The 23759-nt window shown below is 42.1% G+C and overlaps 1 protein-coding gene across 2 annotated transcripts; it reads right to left on the reverse strand.

Moving 5' to 3' along the window:
* Window positions 1-4368: 4368 nt before the first annotated feature.
* LOC145361459 (gamma-glutamyl hydrolase) lies at window positions 4369-23722 on the reverse strand. 2 transcript variants are annotated; one of them, XR_013889832.1, is made up of 10 exons: window positions 23525-23722; window positions 21729-21843; window positions 19906-19956; window positions 18740-18824; window positions 15169-15307; window positions 13331-13437; window positions 12197-12290; window positions 9194-9331; window positions 7142-8197; window positions 4369-5913 (listed from the first exon to the last, which is right to left on the reverse strand). XR_013889832.1 is itself a non-coding variant. In XM_080217285.1 (9 exons), exons 1-9 carry the CDS (start codon window positions 23616-23618, stop codon window positions 8082-8084), a joined length of 939 nt encoding a protein of 312 aa, XP_080073411.1. In that variant the 5' UTR covers window positions 23619-23722; the 3' UTR covers window positions 6809-8081. The 2 variants fall into 2 exon arrangements, 1 of the variants encoding a protein (XP_080073411.1); XM_080217285.1 differs by lacking the exon at window positions 4369-5913 and having other exon boundaries at window positions 6809-8197.
* Window positions 23723-23759: the final 37 nt, after the last annotated feature.

Raw genomic sequence — 23759 nt, forward strand, 5'->3', positions numbered from 1 at the left:
CAACTTCTCCACATTTTATATTTGCCTCTACTTTTGGGTCAATTAAATTATTCTTTCCCTGTTTACTGATGAAATCTTGGTAAGACGGAAATGCTCCTTATCACTTCTGAAGTCCCTTTTGAAATGGAACAGCTGGAAAACTACATTCTCCACTTATCTCACAATGGAAAGTTTGGATCCAACTCTTCTAATGTCCTTTCGGGAAGGAAATGTGCCGTCCTTACAACAACAATGTGGTTGACTCACAACTGCCCTCACGCAACTAGGGATGGGCAATAAATGATGGCCAGCCAGCAACACCCATGTCCCATGAATAAAATTTAAAAAAAAGAACTCAAACTCACCATCAATGCTACTTCTCTTCCATCTTGAAGAAATTCTGCACTTCTCTCTTACTGGATTTCTGTTTGTCTCTTCTACTTGGTTCACATTCACTGTTATTGATTACTGGTTATAGTTCGGTAGCTCTGAAGAAGTTTTTGTACTCACACATAGGTTAAATCAGGGGCAGGACAAAAAAATTGGTAGATCAACAAATGATCCATTGGCTTTAGGTGGGAGTTTCCAATCCTGTGGCAATGGGACTGGAAGATCCTGCCCTAAATCTTCACTAACTCTTAGAACTGCTTAAAGATGAACTGCAGAAGCTGTCTCCATGCTTGTAGTTACATATAAATAATTCGGAGGAATATGGAACTAGATTGATTTATAAGTTTGTGAACAGCACAAAGATTGGTGGATTTGCGGATAGCGATCAGAGGATACAGTCGCAGAAACGGGCAGAGAGATGGCAGATGGAGTTTATTCTGGACAAACGTGAGGTAATGCATTTTGGAAGGCCTAATACAGATAGAAATATACAGTAAATGGCAGAACCCTTAAGAGTATTGATAGGCAAAGGGATCTGGGTGTACAGGTACACAGGTCACTGAAAGTGGCAATGCAGGTGAAGAAGGTAGTCAAGAAAGCATTTGGCATGCTTACTTTCATCAGCCGGGACATTGAGTTTAAAAATTGGCAAGTCATGTTGCAGCTTTATAGAACCTTAGTTAGGCCGCACTTGGTATACAGTGTTCAATTCTGGTCACCACACTACCAGAGGTTGTGAAGGCTTTGGAGAGGGTACAGAAAAGATTTACCAGGATGTTGTCTAGTATGGAGGGCATTAGCTATGAGGAGAGGTTGGAGAAACTTGGTTTGTTCTCACCGGAGCGACAGAGGTTGATAGAAGTCTACAAGATTATGAGAGCCATGGACAGAGTGGATAGTCAGAAGCTTTTTCCGAGGGTGGAAGAGTCAATTACTAGGGGGCATAGGTTTAAGGTACGAGGGGCAAGTTTTAAAAGAGGTGTACGAGGCAGATTTTTTACACAGAGAGTGGAGAGTGCCTGGAACTTGTTGCCGGGGGAGGTAGTGGAAGCGGATACAGTAGTGACTTTTCAGGGGCATTTTGACAAGTACATGAATGAGATGGGAACAGAGGGATATGGCCCCTGGAAGCGTAGGCGGTTTTAGTTAAATCAGGCAGGATGGTCGGTGCAGGCTTGGAGGGCCAAAGGGTCTGTTCTGCGCTGTAATTTTCTTAGTTCTTTGTTCTTGTTGACACACTCGGCTCAGTCGAACAGTCAACTGACCCTGGTTGTGGGTTATATCTCTTCTTGTGTGGGAGGAACAGTACTCAGTCCCACATTAACCCTGTATGTGCTTGACTCTTGGAAGACATCTTTCCAAGTCTTTATCTTACGAATCATAATTCATCTTTGTCTTAAATTGTTGTTGCTACATTATGACTACCCGAGCTCCCTTTCCAATCCTTTGTATTCAGAGATTCAGAAGCCATCCATATCTCATTCAGACTGTTGGAGGAGTGGTAGATGCTGTTGTTGCAGGTTCCTCCTCTAGTTTTGGAGGTTGTTCTTGTATCACGGTGCGGTTTCATCTTTTTCTTCCTCTCCTTTGTGTGAAACTACACTGTGCCAGTTTGGCTGTGGTGTTGGTTGGTGGTTGCTACCTTAACTCATTTTTTTGCAGTTGGGAGAACATTGTGCTTGTTTCATTGTCACATTTTTCACTTCTTCCATTGCTGTGTCCGTCATCACGATGTACGTAGAAGTTTATGTTGCCTAAATGGAACACTCCCATTTGTTTCATAATTTTATGAAAGTGCTCTGGTAAATTGAGTTGTCTTTGTTTTAGAATTATCTTGGAACTTTTATATAAGTTTGCCAATTTCACCAGTGTATTCAGTTCTCTTTGGAATCTTTATTCCATGGGCACTGGCTGATGCTCCTTGGACTCTTTCAATTCACTTGTTCAATTGTCAATCTGTTTTATTGAATTTCTCTATCTGCTTTCAAAGTCAGGATTTGCTCTTCCATTTTATCATAGAATCCCTACAGAGCAGAAGGAGACCATTTGGCCCATCGAACTTGCAATGACAACAGTCCCACTCAGGTCCTCACCCTGTAACACCATGTATTTACCCTGCTCATCCCCCGACACTAAGCAGCAATTTATCATGGCCAATCAATCTAACCCGCACATCTTTGGGATGTGGGAGGAAACTGGAGCACCTGGAGGAAACCCATGCAGACACTGGGAGAATGTGCAAACTCCACACAGACAGTGACCCAAGACCAGAATTGAACCTGGGTTCCTGGCGCCGTGAGGCAACAAAGCTAACCACTCTGCCACTGTGCTGCCCAGGGTGGCTGAACTTCTATATTATTCACATTGGACTGATGTTCAAGAAGTTAATCAGTTTTCATTGTTTATTCTGCTTTTGCTGCACCAGCAATTCATGCTGCTGTTTCAGACCTCCTGTACAATACTTGCTGAAGCTTTTTGATGCTTTCAATTAAGCAAGTTTTAATCAAAGATCCATCTTTGTTGAATTTGCTTCTACAATTCTGTCATTTAAGCATTTCAAGTCCTCTTTAAAGTGTTCTACTTCCTGTGAATGACACACTGGTGTTCTCATTAGTTCTTGCTTTTCCTTTACAAATTCATCTTTTGCATGTAAAAGTTCTCAGCTTTTCTTCGCCAGAGCATAATTCCTCTGTGCTCTCCTTCAAGCTCACATTCTGAAATGTTTCTGAGACTTTTTGTGAGACGTTCTATTTTCTCTTGCTGTTCTAGGTTCTTAATTTCCATTCCTTCATATATCTCTTTGGAAATATAATGTCCTCCCAACCTTTCTTCCAATTCTGTGGAAGTTTATCTTCAGCCCTGTCAGCTCTTCCTTGTGCTTTTTGGAATATAGAATATTCCTGAATCTTCTCTGCCAACTGGTCCATCAATTCCTTCAGAGTGACATTAAATTCATTTTGCTCCACTTCACGTGTAGGTGTTTACACAGAAAGAGAGTTATGTAGTTGTGCAGGGTAAGGTAGCACAAGGTAAAGGTAAAATTGCCATACTGCCAGATAGGACTCCCCTATTGACGGGAAGAGCTGATTGGCAGTGATTTAACCTGAGGATCACCACACCTTGGGCAAGGGATAACATAGAAGGCAGGGCTTTCATGAATAACCTCAGCCGGTACAGGAATTGAACCTGTGCTGTTGTCATTGCTCTGCCTCACAAACCAGCTGTTCAGCTAACTGAGCGAAACCGACCCCACAAATATTATTTTCAAGGCATTTATCAACTATTTCATAATAACACACACACACACCGAGTCAGAAAGGAGATAAACCTGAATCTTCTGATCTGTAATTAGATGCATTATCCCTGGTGCCACTTGCCTACATGGTAATGCTTTAACAAGGAGTTGCAGGTACTTTCTACATAGAAGAATCTCCATACTCATCTTGTGATCTCAGTGTGTCCAGAAATGGTCAGATGTTTATGGCATGATTACAGCTCAAGGCAGCAAGGACATGCAAGAGCTACACTGGTGTTCAGTCTGTTTATTTTTGCAAGTATAACTGAGTTCCATTTGTCTGAGTGCAACATTTATGTAGTGTGTACAGTATATAGCACAGCTGTAAAAGCCCCATAATTCCACTTTCGTCAGATGCATTGTTGGAACTTGTCACAATGCAATGAAACATATATTAATATTCAGCTTTAATTAAAGCCAAGTTATGAAGCGCCCCAGCTGTCTGAACATTATGGCACTGGCCCATACAGTCTCATTAGTCCCTCCCTCCATCCGCAATCTGTGTTCAGTTAACTGATACCAGACAGGATGACAATATACAGGCAGAGAGATGATGGCCTAATAGCATTATTAACTATTAATCCAGAAACTCAGTTAATGTTCTGGGGCCTTGGGTTCGAATCCCACCACAGCAGATGGTGGAATTCAAATTCAATTTTAAAAAATCTTGAATTAAGAATCTACTGACGATCATCGTTGGAAAAACCCATCTGGGCTTTTAGGGAAGGAAATCTGCCATCCTTACCTGGTCTGGCCTACATGTGACTCCAGAGCCCCAGCAATGTGGTTGACTCTCAACTGCCCTCAGGCAACTTTGCATGGGCAACAAATGCTGGCCAGCCAGTGACACCCACATCCCATGAATGAATGAAAAAACGGTTGCACCTCACCGGCGTCAGGGACCTCGGTTTGTGAAAGGACAAATCTATCTTGCTTTTGATCATTAGCCATTGGCCTGCCTCGGAACTGTGGCTGCACCCAGTGGAGAAATGCAGGACCAGGATCTGTTGCATTCTCTTCCATGGTCAAATAACATCAAAATGATCGACCAAAGATGTACTTTGACAACAACCAACACATTTAGAATAACGAGCAATTTACTTTGATCAAAGAATATTAGTTAATTTCTGCATTGAATTCTCTGAGCTAAGCAATCAATGGTTTCTTGAGTGCAACTCTTTTAGTCCAATGCTGCCAGCAAAATGACATGCTAAGCTTGTCTGCATAGAAACCTACAACAGTGCTCAAGTCTCCATATCAAATTGCTAAGAAATCCAAATAATTAGTTTCCATTTGCTTGAAAATGGAGTGCACACTTGCTTCCTGGAGGGAAATATCTCATTTGACTGATCACAAATAATTTAGACACAAATAGAAAAGACAAGTGATGGTGATACGGAATTATGTACAATGGAGTAGGATCAAACTTGCAAAAATGACCTAAGTTAATGCATGACGCAAAGGTGACCTTCCAGCTGAGTCTCCAGCCAACATCTTTCAGACACTGGCCAACAGATTTTGTGGAATCAGGCAGAAACACTCCCACTTCCCTGCAGCAGCAGTACATGATCCCAGGTTGAAATCAATTTCTCTTCAGCTGATTAACCATCAATAATTTTCCCAGGTCGAATGGACCTACCTGGCTCAGGTATCAGAGGACAAGAAAAATATTATGCTCACTTCCAATCTCTCATAACTGAGTACTTCATCTCTACAACCATCCAAGTTCAAAGGGGTCCTGTTTACTCCAACCTTGTCTTCAAGAAGACATTTACAATCCAGTGTGGGTGAGTGCCCTCATTTGGTGCACAGTATGTATCAAAGATTCCTGTGCAGCACAGGAAATAAGGTTGAAAGCTGATCCCATCAAGGGCACTCACTATTCTGGACAAAATGATGCATCTTCTAATCACATTGTCTGACAGGCACTAATGGGTATCAACCTCGATGTATCATGATGGAAAGACCTCTGATGGAAGGCACAGAAGTTGGCTAACAACACACCCAGATGTGATGCATTTACCTACTGTTCCTCAATCACACTGACAATACAAGTTTCCACTGTCTCCCCAATTCAGCTTGCAAATCTAACCTTTCGGTGTTCAGTGCCAGGCAATGGTAAAGAATGGTGAATGTTCAGCTGATGTTGGTAATTATTCTCCAGTTGAGGAGTAGTTCAAATCCATGTGGTGGCTTTGTTCTCAAATCCTATTCTCCTTCTGTCCAATCATCTCCCACACAACCGATTCCTCAGGAGGAAAGCCAGTGGCACAGTGGTAATGTCAATGGATGGGAAATCGTCGGCGAATGATCTGGTGACAAGGGTACAAATCCCACCATGATAGATGGTGGAATTTAGATTTAAATCTGGAATATAAACTTAGTCTTAAGTAATAGTGATTATGAAACTGTTACCAACTGTTATAAAAACAAAACCATCTGGTTCACCAGTGCCCTTGAGGGAAAGACTTTACTCAGTCTGGTCAACATGTGAATTCAGACCCACGGAAATGTGGTTAACTCTTGACTGCCCTCTGAAGTGGCCTCACAAGCCACTCAGTTCAAGAGCAACTAAGAGGTCGATAACAAATGCTGGCCTTGTCAGTGACATCCACATCTCATGAAAAAATAAATGAAAAACATGTTGACTTGGTCTGTGCTTCAACCAGTAGCTTAAGTCGTACATTCCATAGCCTCACAACCCCTCTATGTAACATGTTGCTCTGCTCGCCAACCTAAATCTCTTGCATTTGTGTTAACCCTTTCTCAACACCCTCAATTATTGGAAATAGTTCGATCACCTATGAGATCACCTTGTAATCTCTACTGTGCCAAAAACAAAGATGAATTAGTTCATGACTTCGTTGCTTGGTAGATACTAAAACTCCACTTCTGTCCCATGAGCAGGAAAAACTTTATGTTCATTCCCTGCTCCTCGTCCTGCCTGATGGCCACATTTCTGCTCTCACTGCACAGTCAGTGTGTCACGCAGAGAAAATAAAGAATTCATCAGAACACTGAGGTATCCATTGAAGAATCCTGGGATGGGATCTTCAGGCCTTTCCTGTTGGCAGGAGCTTCTGATCTTGCCGAAGGTGCCCCCCCCGCCCCCCCCGCCACACAGTGGGTTCCCTGATGGCGGGACTGGAAGCTGCATGAACAGTGTACAGACCAAAAGATTCTGCCAGCACATATGCCATGCCACATCTGCCACTGGAAAATATGGCGCCAGGAAGGGGTGGGGGCACAGAAATCCTGCCCCTGATGTTTAATTAGTTGAAGCAGATCTTGACTCAAAGGAAACATAACACTTCGAACCAACTCTGCTGAGAGTTAACCATCTGAAAGTCGTGCAATCATTGAGCAACTCAGATTTCGACATTCTCACAAGTTGGAACATAGCAATCCCTGAGGGAAAAACTCTGGGCCTAAAAGAACTCTAACCACGGGTGAAAATGTCTTAATATTTATACATACTGTGCACTTGAAGTTTACCATTCTCTCCCGAGATGCTCCATTTGCTCATTCAGTTGTGGCTGTCAGAAACCTGTGCCTTCACAGATGTTGGCAGTGCCACTTTGAGTCTGCCATCACAAGACCTGACCAGACCTTCCTTCCTTCCTCCCCCTCACTTGGCTTTGGGCTTTCCCCTCAGGTCTGTTTGTCTGACTTTTTTACGTTGTGTTTTTCCTTCACTTCGCCTGTCCTGAGTTGGTTTTGCTTTTGGCACTTGTGATGTTTGCGTAGAATTGGAATTTGTAATTTATGTGAAAAGGAGAAGATTTCTGTTTCAGTTTGGCTCACAGACCTTCTGCAATTTGTCCTCTTATTCATACGAACCAATGTTTCCTGTAATTGCATGCATGACTCTTGGGCTTTCAAAACCAGTGCATTAAAAGCTATCGGATTTGAATTTGCAGAAAGAATATTTATTGAAACAATTTTGTCAGATGTTGTAGAAATGATGCATAATTATATTGAGAATATAAGTGACGTATAATATAAAAGAAAGACTTCTTTTCTCTTCTGGCACTTTTCACAACCATTGGATGTCTCAAAGCACTTTACAATTAAGTATGTTTTAGTCTAATGACTGTTGCACCGTAGGATATAGAACAACAATGTGAATTGCAAACCCAGAGGTAAAAGGTTAAAAACCTTAAAAATCTTAAAATTATGCAGGTAATATTTGCAAGTTGACTAATTAGTTGCTTTTTTTTCCCAGTACGAGGGAAATTCAATGTAACAGCCTTCAGTTCACACTCAGTTTCTGGTCTTAATTGATAGCCACACTGCTTCCCTTTCTCCAAGGAGATCACAATAGTTGTGAGATGAAAGTACTGTGTTTTCTGCCAGATTTTACTTATGTTTCCTGCACCAAAGCTAATTCACAAAATAATTCCCTGTTGGTATTTCTTTAGAAAAAATAGACCTGGATATAGCTTGATGTGGGCACATAGCGGGGACTGTAGTTATAGATCAGAGCTGCCTTCTCTTCTTCTGAGTTTCTGAAACGATGAAAGTTCTTCCGGGCTGTGAACAAACATATGAAAATAATCAGTGACAAAGAAGCTCAGAGTGCAGCATATCAAAACTATGGACTTCCATCCTGGAAACTCGTTCAGATTAGGCGATGGGAGCGATGACTCTTTGAGCAAATGACTGACAGGAGATTGTCCCTCTTGTTGCAGGAATGACAGCAATGAAACACACTCACTTTGTCACCTTGTGATTGATTCTCAAGAAGCATGGAGCAAACACTGTCTCTCTGTCTCTCTCTCTCTATGAACTTTGGCTTATTTTTAAATCAGAGGAAGTAACATCTTGAAGAGAGCAAGTAACTCAAGAATTTGTGAGGAAAACTGAGGAATTGACTATGAATGATGCATACTTGCATTCTAATGTCTCAAGGAAGCGATGATCTGAGACTGTCTGTAGGCTATTTGACCGTAGATCACAGTCAAGTCAACAATGTCAACATTTAAGTGCTTTCCAGCAGAGTCACCAGATAGCAATCAAGAGCTAAACAGTTCTTCCTCTTTAACCAAGAGGTCCTGCCTCCAAACTACATCATTCTGACTATTGACCTGATCAAGTAAATCTAAGATCTTCCTGGTCCATACGGTAAACCTAATTGCTCCTTAAAACAAATAACATACTCGGGACATTGACAAAATCTAACTGCCACTCTGGGTTTTAGTGCCACAAATTTTCCCAAACGGTGTAGAATGCAGACTCCCACACTGAGACAGACAAGGCAGTATTCTCTGCCCAGGTTGAGGGGGCAGTAACAAAGTGTTAATTCTTTTGATATCCACCTCAAAATGATCACAAAAGGACACACTCTGTTTTTCAAACATCGTGACTTTACATCTGCCACCCTTCTAAAAAAAAGTGTACCCGTTGGCAGTGGGTCACCAACAGAGGACAGAGGTGACAAAAGAACCAAAAGGGTTGATTTTTTTTATGCAGCAAGTGATCAGGCTTCTTTCTGTGCTGTAACCCCATTCTGTGACCACAGCCAAGTACCTTCATTTGCGAAAAAGTCAGACAAGAGATAGGAGACTTCGACAGCATTCGGAGAGTGTGGGAAAGCTTCATTCTGCTGCCATTGAAATCGATTCACTTCTGGATGCCACTGGACCCCATAGAAAGGATGCCGGATGCCTGCAATGATTGACAAATTAGAGATCCTCATTAGGAATCTGCACAGAACACACAGGTGGAATTAGACACTACATGCTGTTCATTCCATACATATTTATTATTATTAACTTGTTAATTATTGGTGATGGGTCAGCTCAGATGTTACAGATGTAAAGTAATTTTTAAAAATGTAAAGAAAAAGTCAGTCACTTTCTGCAGGGTTCTCAGACCCTGGGAGCCAGGTTCATAAGCAGTTGCCAATCTTTAGACAAATAATCACTGTCAGATAAACCTGAGGAAGTGCTGAAGAGTTGGCCACTGATTGACTAAAATGCAATTAAATAAAAATCTTCAAGAGTCACCACAACAACACACAGCTGCACCTGAGCAGCAGTTACATGTAATAAATGTCCTTAACAAAAGAGGACCTAATAAGACAATATTGTCTTGAGAAAATTGCCGGTAGTTACTAAGTTGCACATTACCCGGTATAAAAGATCCATCATCAACAGGTTCAACTGAGTGTGTGTTACAAGGTTGTCCTGCACTGAGATATTACACAGCTCTTCTATTCACCCTCTGAACTTCAATATTTTATCTTCTCAAACATGATAGGAAATACTAAATCGATTCCAGCGTGCTCTGAATGAAGCTATTCCACAATATACATTGTACCAGAGGAGCAAAGGGTGACAGATGTGAAATATCAGTCTCCATCAATATCCCTTCCATTTTATTATTTTTTAGTTGTGGGTGGCTTGTTCATTTCAGTGCACAGCAGCTTCCACTTTTTGTACTTGGCCACACATGTGTGGTATCTTAAAGAGCAATGGCTTGTGAGTGGCCAGTGTTTTTACTTCTGGACAGGTACATGGCCATGCACATGCATGGCTTTGAGAGAACATTGGATAAAAAAAATCTCATAATATAATTTCTGAGTTGTTGGAAACGGTACAGATATGGTACAATCCTTCCCCTACCCCACAAGAGTTTCCTTCCCTTTCAGCTGAACATCTGTCAAGTTCCTGCTTGATAATACTGCCAAGATGCATGGATTTTTTCACCCAGAAGGTCAGTGTGTAACACAGGTCAGTGGGGTTGGGGGGCTGACCTCATCACCGAAGAATGGTGAGAATAACCTGGGCCACGACTACAGCATCACTCTGATAATGTACTGACCTATTAATTGGAATCATTTGAGGGCCTGCCATTGCTTCCTGTGGCTAAAAATCCCTCCACATATTGAATTCAACATGTGGCTAAATTACTATATTCTTGCCCATGGACATATCTCTGCTGCAAACTGCTTCATCCTTAAGTACTACTACTACTGCTCAGGGCCAGTAGATCCAGCATTAAAAAGATTAAAATTCTCAGCAACGCAAGTTCAAGTTCCTTGGGAGTTAAACGTCCTGCAATGGCTGCTTTCAGAGTTTGACTGCAGCCAACGGCAACAAAACACCCACAAACAATACCCAAGATCAGCTGCGGCTGGAGTCACTCATGGTTAAACTTGTTCTGACAGATATGGTCGGATGCTATTCTGTTGGCGTTCCTGAGGTATATTCTATTCTGGGCATTGTGCTGCACTGATTTTTAATTATGATTTTCTGGGTTTTGTTTCAACTCGAATCACAACTGAGTTATTGGGATGAAGAGGATGTCCAGTGCAATCACAAAAAACACTGGGTAAATGCTCGTCAAACCACCCACTGAGGGAGTCGGCATCAAAAATGATTTGTTATTTCATGTGCTCTGCTATTGATTGCAATTAGAGCTTTGGATCCATGTGTGTTCTTGTAAGAACTTGGTAAGATTAAGGCAAACATTCATTCCAAATTTGGTAACTAACCCCATAATATGTTCACAGGGTGTGGGCATCGCTGGCTCAGCCAGCAGTTAGTGCCTGTCCCTAGTTGTCCTTGAGAAGTGGTGATGAGTTGCCTTCTTGAACCTCCGCAGTCCCCGTGATGTAGCTCTGTCCACAGTGCTGTCAGAGAGGGAGTTTCAGGATTTTGACCCAGTGAAGGAACAGTGATACATTTCCAAGTTGGGATGGTGACTAGCTTGGAGGGGAACATGTTGAGGTGCTGGTGTTCCCATGTGTCTGCTGCCTTTGGTACTTCCAGATGGTAAAAGGTTGAGGTTCCATGTATTCGCAGGAACAAACCACCCCCCCCCACTTCCAGAACTGGAAAGTTGAGTTGGAGCTATTTTTATTTAAGCTTAGTTGGAACTTATTTCATTGTGTCAAGTATCAAGAACCAAAGATCAAGAATCAAGGCCCTTGGTTTGTTTTAGTCAATTCAATCTGGGGATCAATTGTGCTGTTAACTTTAAAAAAGTTATGCGATTCAAGAAGGTGGAATGAGGATGCAGGGGGATCAGTTGTTACACAAGCGGTTCTAGTTGACTGAAAACCTGATGTTACCTTTGACCCCAATCAGTGATGTCACTCAACAAAGTGACAACATTTTTAAACAAACAACACAAAAAAAAGACACAAGTGTTCCACAATTAGAGATGGAGGACAATGATTTTTGGAAATAAACTTGACACGAGAGGAACAATCTTTGACGCTTACATTTTGCCAACCCTCTGCAAAAGAGGATGTCAACTAATGTGACAAGTTTGATTAAATAAAGTGACAAGTTATGTATCAAAGTGAAAGAACTGAAACATGATTCTATAATGAGCTTCATATTTACAATGAGGGGGGACTGTATCAACTAGCTGAACAGTGTCCTTGAGGAAGACTTGTTTGGAATGATGGCTTTTCATCTGGAAATGGAGATTAAAGAAATAAGAAAAACACAAAGTTCTCTTTGGACATGATATAGCATGCTCTTGCTACTGTTATATTAATTATACAACTGTTCAACTTACCCTCCATCGTAGACACAAATTCCACGCCCTTTCTGTCATTGTTGGTGGACAGGATTGAATAGAATTTACTTAGTTTCTCATCTTCCAGAAATGCCTACCAAAAGAAAGAGTAGTTAAATTATAGTGCAAAGAAAGGGAACAAATTGCCTCGGCAAAAGATGAATCGAGGAGGGCTGAATGGTATTCCCTCACCCATAACTAACAAATGGAAAAATAACCTGTTCTGTCAAGTTATCACTGATTGATGTAGGACGTTACTACATTCTTCTCTTTTCAGGTGGCACAATTTATGCCCCTCCTCTCCTGAAAATACTGAATTACGTGGAGGTGCACAAGAAATGCTTTTGTTCAACAAAATTTAACTGCTTACAATGAAAAAATCGGCCCCAGAATCTTTTCTTGCTGATCGTGTTGACCTTGTTCAGTGTCAACACGCCTCACACTGTGTCGCAAGTATTCCCAATGAATGTGTTCAAATGCTCATCACCTGGTTCCCTTAACAATGGATTAAGATGACATCAACAGATGCCTCTCTTTTCTTTAAATTAAAACTTTTGAAAACACAAGAACAACCTTTCAAACTAATTGCAAAGAAATAAAATTACTTTTCCATGTCACACATTATATTTTCGACAGCAAACCTTTAATAAATCCCAAATTTACCCTTCTTTAAATACAACTCTTTTTTCTTCTTTACCATACATGAATAATTATAAACTAAAGAAAATATTGGTTTTCCATATTCTCATTATACCACACAAGGCCTTCTCCCTCTTCTAGTGCACCTCATATCTTGGAGCAATCTTTGTAAAACAGCTTGACAATTGCTGACTTGGATCCATCAAATTTATTTCGGAAATCTCTTTGGCAACATTTTCTTCAAGCAATCAAGGTCAATACTCAGCCTTCTTTCAGTGACACCCTTTGTCGAATGTCAAACGCTTTCAGAATCTTATGTGTTTGAATGAAATCCACTCCCAGTCTTCTAAACTGCAGTCATCTCTCTTCCTAGGCCAACCCTCTTATGCCAGGAAGCAATCTAGTGAACCTTTGCTGTACCTCCTTCTCAGGCAATTTCACACTCTCTTTGCTGACTGCACGCAAAGACACAATGAACAACATGAAAATGATTACGTTCACAGAAATAGAATAGTGATGGAAGTTTCCAGTCAATGGTTCATTGGCTAAAGCCTTGTACACATCTGGAGGAAATTTCTGAAACATTTTACTCGATGCAGCAGCTGCAGGAGAAAAGAGAACTGGAGTTAAAATTAAATTCAAATGCTCAGTCATCAATCTCTAACGAGCGAGAATGTTTCGATGAGAAGAAAATATGGGCAGCACTGCGGTGGTTAACACAGACACCTTACAGCTCCAGTGACCTGGGTTCAATTCCCGGCTTGGGTCACTGCCTGTGTGGAGTTTGCACATTCTCCCCACGTCTGCATGCGTTTCTTCCAGGTGCTCTGGTTTCCTCCCACAGTCCAAAAATGTGCAGGTTAGGTTGATTGGACGTACTAAATTGCCCCTTAGTGTCCCGGGATGCATGGATTAGACTGACTAGCGGGGTAAGTATTTGGGGTTCAGGGAGGTGGGGACTGGGTAGGATTGTTGTCATAGAATATAGAACATAGAACATTACAGCACAGTACAAGGCCTTCGGACCTGGATGTTGTGCCAACCTGTGAACCAATCTAAAGCCCATCTAACCTACACTATTCCAGTATCATCCATATGTTTATCCAATGACCATTTAAATGCCCTTGATGTTGGCGAATCCACTCCTGTTGCAGGCAGGGCATTCCACGCTCTTACTACTCCCTGAGTAAAGAACCTACCTTGGACATCTGTCCCATATCTATCAGCCCTCAATTTAAAGCAATGTCTCCTCGTGCTAGCCATCTCCATCCGAGGAAAAAGGCTGTTACTGACCACCCTATCTATTCCTCTGAACAGTTAATTTGCCTTTATTAAGTCACCTCTTAACCTTCTTCTCTAACGAAAACAGATCGGTGCAGATTCGATGGGCTGAATGGCCTCCTTCTGCACTGTAGGGATTCAGTGACTATGAAAATATTTGCCCTATCAGAACAATAGTAGACAAATGGGCCCACATTTTGAACTATTTAAATTGACAGTATTGACTCACTAGCCCTTTGATCAGAAGCCTATCTTGTATAAAGAGATAAATTTGCTGATCTCAGCCCGTGGCTGTCCTTGGGAAAGATTCCATGATAAATAAGCAAAGACTTGCACTGATTGCTTCTTAGGAAAGCAGAAGGCCAAGTCCAGCATTACTGCCAGCAGAAAGTCTGGGGCACTTCCATCAACGCTGCTCGTGAATCTACTTGGCATGACTCACAAAAGCAATGTAGTGCAGAGAAAATTGACATTTCTCTCACTCTATTTTCTTCAAATTTACTGCAATGGTGTTTTATTTATGTGATACTTTATCACATAGAACTATGTCAAAGCAGGTCACATGGTAAATTATTTTCAGAACGCACTGACCATCATTATATAGCTAAATGCTGCCACTCAGCATCAACACAAACAGGTAAGTGGCTCATTCACATCCTTTGTAAGGTGGTACAAATTAAGGAAGGAACGTCGCTGTTGTAAAAACTGCATATTTAACATCCCGGAAGGCAGGATGTTTCAGCTCTCAGTTGAAAGATGACACCTTTAACAACACTTCCTCTTCACTGCACACGTAAATCAGCTGAGGTAATACATTCAAATCATTATCTTATTACCAACAATGAATCTAGCCAATCTACCTAAGCTACCTAATACAGAGTTATTCTAACGTTGCAACTTGCTTTGCACGAACACAGGACATCGAACTGTGCTGTACCAGTGTTGTCTGTCTGAGATAAACCTGTTTAAATCTGTATGTAACACATTGCCGCCCAATCCTCTTTGCACTGTAATCCCCAAATCATAACACCACTGTCACAAGGTACTCCTACCATTTGTCAGGTTAAGTGGGAGAGAAATGTTTTCCGAGTCAGTGCGTGTTAGTAGGTTCTTTCCAGCAGTAAGCACGGTCAGTATCTGCAATCCCATGCAGGTCCCCCATATTGGAAAATGGTCACCAGCATCAAACGCCTGCAGTAATAACAGAGAAACAGCATGGAACAAAGTTAAAAAACACAATCATCCACGCCTCATTTACCTCTCGCCTTCACCTTTCAAACACATTGCTAACCAGCTTCTCATGTTCAACCCCTGTAACCTGGAGGTCATCTTAAACTCTGCTGCTTGTGTCCTACTTTACACCAAATTCTGATCACCCATCACCCTTTTGCTCACTTACCTACACTGGCTCCCAGATCAGCAAAGTCCTTTTAAAATTCTCATCCTTCTTTTCCAAATTCCAACTTACCTTGCTCTTCCCTGCCTTTATAATAAACTCCTCCAGCCTGTTGCATTCTATTTAATTAATGTGTGTTTTGGAATATAGGCCAGAATTTTACTGCAGAATGGAAATCTCCGCTGACCTCGGGTGGGATTTTATCAGCCTACCCACGTGCGCTCGTAAAATCCCGCCCATGATATTTATTTTCAGGATTTAAAGTTTAACTGTGAAAAATGGGATAATTGCAATTATAGCAAGCAAAGAGCCAATTATGCTTAAAAGGTAGGGACCAAGTTGTCTTAAGAGGATAACAAATAGAAAAGGAAGGCAATTAAAATTCTGGGTTTTAGTGAAATCCCGACAGAAGTAAATAACTTTAAGATTGATGTGTCTTCTAAGAGTGTCCTCCAGAGGAACTAAGAAGTAAACTTCAGTGCATAACATATATAATTATAAACTATATTATTGAGTTAATAGTGCTTCACTATAGTAGTTAGTACTGCTGCATCACAGCACCAGGGATCTGGGTTCGATTCCCAGGTTGGGTCATTGTGTGGTGTCAGCACCTTCTCCCCGTGCCTGTGTGTGTTTCCTCCGGGTGCTCCGGTTTCTTCCCACAGTCTGAAAGATGTGCGAGTTAAGTGCATTGGCCATGCTAAAATTCTCCCTCAGCGTATCCAAACAGGCACTGCAGTATGGTGACTGGGGGAATTTCACAGTAACTTGGTTGCAGTGTTAATGTAAGCCTACTTGTGACACTAATAAATAAATGAAAAATAAGAACCACAGAATCCCAATAGTGCAGAAAGAGGCCATTCAGCCACTGAATCTGCACTAATTCTAGCTTTTTGAGCATCTTGATTTTAATTGTTACATAAGAACATAAGAACATAAGAAATCAGCAAATTGCGCGGAGGGTGTGGAGAGTCTGCAGAAGGATCTATATAGGCTGGGCGAATGGGCCAGGAAATGGCAAATGGAATTTAATGTTGGCAAGTGCGAGGTGGTCCACTTTGGTAGGAATAATGGTAGGAAAGACTATTACTTATGTGGCGAAAAACTGCAGCAGGCGACGGTGCAGAGGGACCTCAGGGTCCTTGTGCATGAGTCGCAAAAACCCAGCCTGCAGGTGCAGCAGGTGGTCAGGAAGGCGAATGGGATGCTGGCTTTCATCGCGAGGGGGATTGAATATAAAAGTAGGGAGGTCTTGCTGCGGCTGTATAGGGCATTGGTGAGGCCGCAGCTGGAGTACTGTGTGCAGTTTTGGTCGCCACACTTACGCAAGGATATTTTGGCCTTGGAGGGAGTGCAGAGGAGGTTTAATAGGCTGATACCAGAGTTGAGGAGGTTGAGCTATGAGGAGAGGCTGAATAAACTAGGCTTGTACTCGTTGGAGTTTAGAAGAATGAGGGGAGATCTCATTGAGACGTATAAGATGATGAGTGGGATGGATAGGATAGAGGTGGAGAGACTCTTCCTGCTCAGAAAGGACAGTAGGATTAGGGGGCACAGCCTCAAGATAAAGGGGGGGGGCGGTTTAGAACGGAGTTGAGGAAGAACTTCTTCACTCAAAGGGTGGTGAATCTCTGGAATTCTCTGCCCATCGAAGTGGTGGAGGCTGCCTCGCTAAATATTTTTAAGACGCGGGTTGATGGGTTTTTGATAAGCGAGGGGATTAAGGGTTATGGGGAGAGGGCGGGAAAGTGGAACTGAGCCACGACAGATCAGCCATGATCTTATTGAATGGCGGGGCAGGCTCGAAGGGCTGGATGGCCTACTCCCAGCATTGATGGTTCCAAGCTCTGAACTGCCTCCCTGAATCTCTCTGCTGACGCTTTTTATTTTAAGAAACTCCTTAAAATCTACTCAGCCCTAATATTTCCTCAGATAAAAGTAAAATACTGTGGATGCTGGAATCTGAAACAAAAACAGAAAATGCTGGAGAAACTCAGCAGGTCTGACAGTGTCTGCGCAGAGAGAATTGATGATGTGGAGATGCCGGCATTGGACTGGGGTAAACACAGTAAGAAGTCTCACAACACCAGGTTAAAGTCCAACCAATTTATTTGATAGTGAACTCACAAGCTTTCGGGGTTTGCCCCTTCGTCAGGTGAATGGAGAGTTTTGGCCTCAGACAGAGCATATAACAGCACACACAGTTTCTGTAATCTGTAAACACCAGGCAAGACCGTTCCCTTCCTGTTGGAGAACACTTCAGCGGTCATGGGCATTCGGCCTCTGACCTTCAGGTAAGCGTTCTCCAAGGCGGCCTTCACGACATGCGACAGCACAGAATCACTGAGCAGAGACTGATAGCCAAGTTCCACACACGAGGACGGTCTCAACCGGGATCTTGGGTTCATATCGTACTATTCGTAACCCCCATGACTTGCCTGTGTTTGCAAAATCTCACTTACTGTACTGTCTGGAGACAATACACACCTCTTTAACTTATGTCTAATGCTCTTTCCACTCACATTGTCTGCATCTTTAAGACTTGAATAGCAGGTTAGTTGTAAAGACTCACATTCTAATCAGTATTCTGTAAACTGTGTGTGCTGTTATATGCTCTGTCTGAGGCCAGAACTCTCCATTCACCTGACGAAGGGGCAAACCTGAAAAGCTTGTGAGTTTACTATCAAATAAATTGGTTGGACTTTAACCTGATGTTGTGAGACTTCTTACAGAGAGAATTGAGCCAGTGTTTTGAGTCAGGATCCAGACTGAAAACATTGGCTCTTTTCTCTCTCCACAGATGCTGTCAGACCTGCTGAGGTTCTCCAGCATTTTCTGTTTTTGAGTCTAATATTTCCAAATGTGGTTTGGTGTTATTATTTCTTTTATGTTGCCCTGAACAAAGGACTCAGGATTTTTTATTTTGTTGATATAAATCTAAGTTCTTTCTTTATTATAAGAACATTATTAAGCCGCAATCAAGAAACTCTGTTCAAGTAGCAAGAATTGCCAGATTAACATGAAGCAACTTGCAGCATCTGGCCATACCAAATCAAATCAATTCCTGCGACAGGCTGGACTTCATTAGCAACATCAGGGGAAGAGTTTGGGGCGGGCTGGGGGAATGCGATATGATTTAACATGCAGACAGTTTGAAATTGCAGACAAGTCTTATCTTATTCACTGGGGGCTTAAATTGAGTACAAGGACATGTTGTTCACACTTACCTTTAATGCAAACTCGTAAAATTTCTTTGCAGCTTCGGCAAAAGCAGATGTCTTCAAATCAGATGATCCACCAGGGAATAGAATTCTAGGAAAAAGAAAGTGAGATGGGCTCAGGAAAGTCTTTTTCCTTCCTCTCACTAACACCCTTTATAGGGGGTACAGTTTTGTGGATATATTGGAAGATGGGTATCCTTACTCTTTCAAATAATACAATTCATAATATTGATTGTAGATATTCATAAAATTAATGATTTATTGAAGCGTCAGTCACGGCTTATCTGATGGAACTCTTCTTGGCTTTGGAGTCAGAAGCCAAGATCCACTCCTGAGACTTGAGCACATAATCCAGGCTGACACTCCAGTGGAGTACTGCATCGACGAGACATGAGACTAAGGTCTCATTTTCCTGCACAAACGATCTTATGCCATAACCTTGGAGAAAAGCAGGTGCCTCTGGATGGACTGCCCAATATTTACCCCACAACCAATATCGGAACAATCTAAAACCGAGGGTGATAAATACGAGATTGTTACCAATAAATCCAATGCAGAAATAAGGAGAAATATCTTGACATCGAGGGTGGTTAGAATGTGGACTCGCTACCAAAGGTTTAAGCTGATATCGCACAGCCTTGCAAAATGAAACTCGGTGAGTGCATGAGAAAATAGGGAGAGAGATGGAAAAGAAGACATGCGTTCAGAAGAAATACCACCAGCAGTTGGGGCAATTGGCTTATATCTGTGCTGTTTATTCTGTGTACTTCTATGTCTTGACAGTGAAGGCTCTGAACAAAGGTCTAGTAAGCTATCAACAGCAGGAACACCAGCTGATTCTTCTTTCTCTAACCATGGCCACATGAAGTGCTGCAATACCAGCACCACAGAACTTCTGCTCTGTACATTCACTGATGTTACCACAAAGATATGTATCTGTTCAACGGAGGGAACAACGCAGAAAATAGACCGAGGGTTTTAATGGGCTACATTACTGTACCAACAATTGTACACAAATTGTTCATGTTAGATTGCAGACTGAGATGACAGAAAGGTGGGCTTTGATGGTGGTTTGATTCGCAATGATTCACAAAGTGGCTGGCTCTGTCTGCACTTGAAATGCAGCTGCCAGACTCACCACTTCCAATGACGTTCAATTATTATTTACTCACCCGTTGATTGAATAGAAAATTCTTTCATATTCATCATTTGTCAAATTCAACCTGTGTTCAAAATAAAACAATATGCACTTCAGTTGGAATATATTAAAGTCGGTGCAACAGAGGTAGCTGATGTGCTGCATATCATTTCCTATTTACAATGACAGCAACCCTTCCTGCAGTAAAAATCTCCAAATAGTTTACTATTACTAGATTGTTTTTCCTTCAACAATTTTATCCACCTTTTGAAAGCACGAGCTCTTTCTAACATATAGTTCCACATGTCTTGGGAGTGGTGGGGTACACATGGGGGTATGGTAGTGCTAGTCACTGGATTACTAATCCAGAGGCCGAACAAATGACACAGAGACATAATTGATTCCAGAGGTGAGGGGTTTGTCACGTAAAGACTGGTTGGGCAGTTTAAGCATATATTCTTTCAAGTTTGGAAGAATGAGGGGAAGTCTAATTGAGGTGTACAAGATGCTGAAAGGGATTGAGGGTCGATGTAGAGAGAATATTTCCTCTCGTGGGCAATCTAGAACAAGAGGTCACGATTTTAGGATCAGAGGTAGCAAATTTAAAAGAGATGAGGAAAATCTACTTGTCTTAAAGGGTTGTAAATCTGTGGAATTCACAATCTCAGAGTGTGAGGGATGCTGGGACATTAAGCAAATTTAAGGAGGAAATAGACAAGATTTCTAATTAGCAATTGGTTGAAGGGTTTGGAGAACGGGCAGGAAAGTGGAGTTGGGGCTAAGGGCAGCATGATGGCACAGTGGCTAGCACTGCTGTCTCACAGCGCCAGGGACCCGGGTTCAATTCCCAGCTTGGGTCACTGTCTGTGCAGAGGTAGCATGTTCTCCCCGTCTCTGTGTGGGGTTCCTCCAGGTGCTCCGGTTTCCTTTTACAGTCCGAAAGACATGCTGGTTTGGTGCATTGGCCATGCCAAATTCTCCCTCAGTGTACCTGAGCAGGTGCCAGAGTGTGGAGACTAACTTCACTGCAGCGTTAACGGAAGCCTACTTGTGACACTAATAAATAAAAGATCAGCTATGATGGCATTGAATAGCATCACGTCTGAGGAGCTGAATTTTATTGTTCTTGAGTTCAAATTCTACCTTGGCAACTGAGGAATTGAAATTCAATCAATTTCCTAAATTTGGAATCAGTATCAACTGGGAAACTACAGGATTATCTTAAAAACCCATATGGTCCTTTCGGGAGTCAAATCTGTTCACTGTACCCAATCTGGTCTCTGAGCAATATTAGTCCTAAAATAACATGCTTGGCTGTTTGCTGCTTTCTGAAACAGTTCAGCAAGCCACTCCGTTGTATTCAAAAAGGTTACTCTCAAGCATCTCCTCAGTTCAATAGGGTTGAGCAACAAATAATAGCTTGTCAGTGACACCCATATCCCATGAACAAATTCAGAAAAGTGTTCATCAGCCTTCAGTACCGAAGTGGCGTTTTATGAAAGACAGAAAGCAAGTTAATTGCACCAATATCTTGCCTTTTGCAATCACAAGGCTCCCTAAAATTCTTCACAATTAATAAAATACTTCTTTCAGTGTGGTCACTGTTGGCAATGCAAAGAATACTGACTAACTGCACCCCCCTAGCTTTTGCTTGAGATGAGATGCAAATTTATGCAAAATAATAATGTGCAATCTTCAGTTCCACCACATATACATCTGAAAAATGATATTGATCATTATGTCCCAAAGAAAATTGAAATGTTCTTGGGGGTGAGTCTGAATCAACCTGAGGGCCACTGGGCTGTGACTTAAACAATTCTGTGCTGTTAACTACTAGTAATGTGTATGAAGTAGTACCTGATTGGAACCACTCTGCAGCCAGCTGACTCAAGATACTTCACATAGGGCGCAGCAATATAAGTCTTTCCATATGGAAGAAGTTCTGCATCAGTTGTCTCCTGGGCCAGTATCCCTGCGGGGCACAAAATAGACACCATATTTAAGGAAGAATTAATGTAGCACTTCACTGAGGTGCAGGGTCATTCATTTTACTTCTCAGTTTTACTTCTCAGATTTTCCCCTTTACCTCAAATGTTCAAATGCTTCATATTACAGCCTACCCAAAAAAAGATGAGGGTGAAAGAAATTCCCCACACTGAAAAATGATCACTCAGAAAACAGACAGAATAGGAGTAGACCCTGGAGCCTGCTCTGCCATTCCACATGGTCACAGTTGATTTTCTTCCCCAACTCCATATTCCTGCCTAATCCCTATTGTTCCTTGATTAATTGAGTGACCAAATTTCTATCGGTCTCAGCCAGCACTAAATATGTTCAAAAACAGAGCATGCACAATTCTTTGAGGTAGAAAATTTCAAAGATCCGCTCCTCTGAAATGTTTTCTCCAAATGATCCCTTTTTCTGTGCCTGTGCCCCATGTTCTAGATTGCCCAGCTACATCTATGGCATTCCTTTACCTCTCATTAGTCACATCCATCAAAAACATTTAGTGTACTGAACACTTCTCATCTCTGACAAACCAACAAAAAATTGATGTTAAAGTCGATGGCTTCAACAAAAGTAGAATCTACAATGATGTGGAGATGCTGGCGCTGGACTGGGGTGAGCACAGTAAGAAGTCTCACAACACCAGGTTAAAGTCCAACAACTTTATTTGGTATCAAGAGCCTTCCGAGTGCTGGTCCTTCATCAAGTGAGCGATGAAGGAGCACTGCTCCAAAAGTTCACGATAATAAATAAACCTGTTGGATTTTAATCTGGTGTTGTGAGACTTCCGAGAATCTGCAAAGCAGTCTGATAATGCAGCAACAGGAATGAAAAAGTAAGTTAGATGTGAACTACATATGTGTTAAGGCAGGCCCTGTGTTTGCAGATAGGATTACCAATGTGCACCACACAGATTTTGGAACAGAAGGGGCTAAGGTTGGATCCTTGGGGAACACCAGAGCTGACAATGCAACAGGAGGGAGATAAACCATAATTGGATACACATTGGCTCAGATGACTTACATAATTGTGTAATCAAGGACGTGCATTACCAATGGAGAACAAGCTCAGGAGGAGAATGAAGAGCAGAGTAAGAAGTCTTACAACACCAGGTGAAAGTCCAACAGGAGAATGAAGAAACCAGGTGCTTGAAGCACCTCTTAGCTGTCCGGATGCAGAGTTTTAAAGGTTGGGTGTTTCGTTGTCCGGTGAGCCGTGAGCCTGACCGTTTCGGAAGACGATCTGTTGCATGTGCCTGACTGATGTCATTTTTCAGTCAATAAATAGCCTGTCAAAAATCTGAGGGCTTTTGTACTGGTGGGCACAACATATTAACTATACCACAGATAATGAAAAGGGAATAATCTTGAGAAAATCTTTTAGTTTGTTGGGCCATTTGTGTTTTCGGAGGTACTTCCTCTTGAGGGAAGTGAGGCATAAGAAGCTGATACTCGCCAATCACAGTCCATATTCAAGTCAAATGGTTCTGAGCAATGAGTTTGCTCCACCTGTCAAGAAGTTCAGTGTATCTCACTAAGATGGTCTCATGGGACTTTGATCTTGGATCAGAGGTGGTGATGTGGATCACCAGGAGAAGAGAAAAAGTAAGACATGTACAAGGAGCTGAGTGCTGGGGCCAGACTTACCGATAATGGGTCTCTGGTTGATTTCCAGCGTGTGGAGCCGGGGGAAGGAGCCGCTGGCAAAGAGAAGCAGCAGCAGGAGTGAAGTCTGAACCATGCTGATGTGGGGAATGTGAAACCCGGAAGCAGCGGCGCTGCCTCCCACACATTCCAGTGCGGGGTTGCGGATAGAGGGTGTACTGGGCAGGGCAAGGGGAGAAGTTCAGCCGCTCCCCCCCCCCAGGGGGATCCCTGAGCT

Source organism: Carcharhinus amblyrhynchos, chromosome 34, assembly GCF_965287045.1.
Source record: "Carcharhinus amblyrhynchos chromosome 34, sCarAmb.v2.hapA, whole genome shotgun sequence".
NCBI classification, from domain to species: Eukaryota; Metazoa; Chordata; class Chondrichthyes; order Carcharhiniformes; family Carcharhinidae; genus Carcharhinus; species Carcharhinus amblyrhynchos.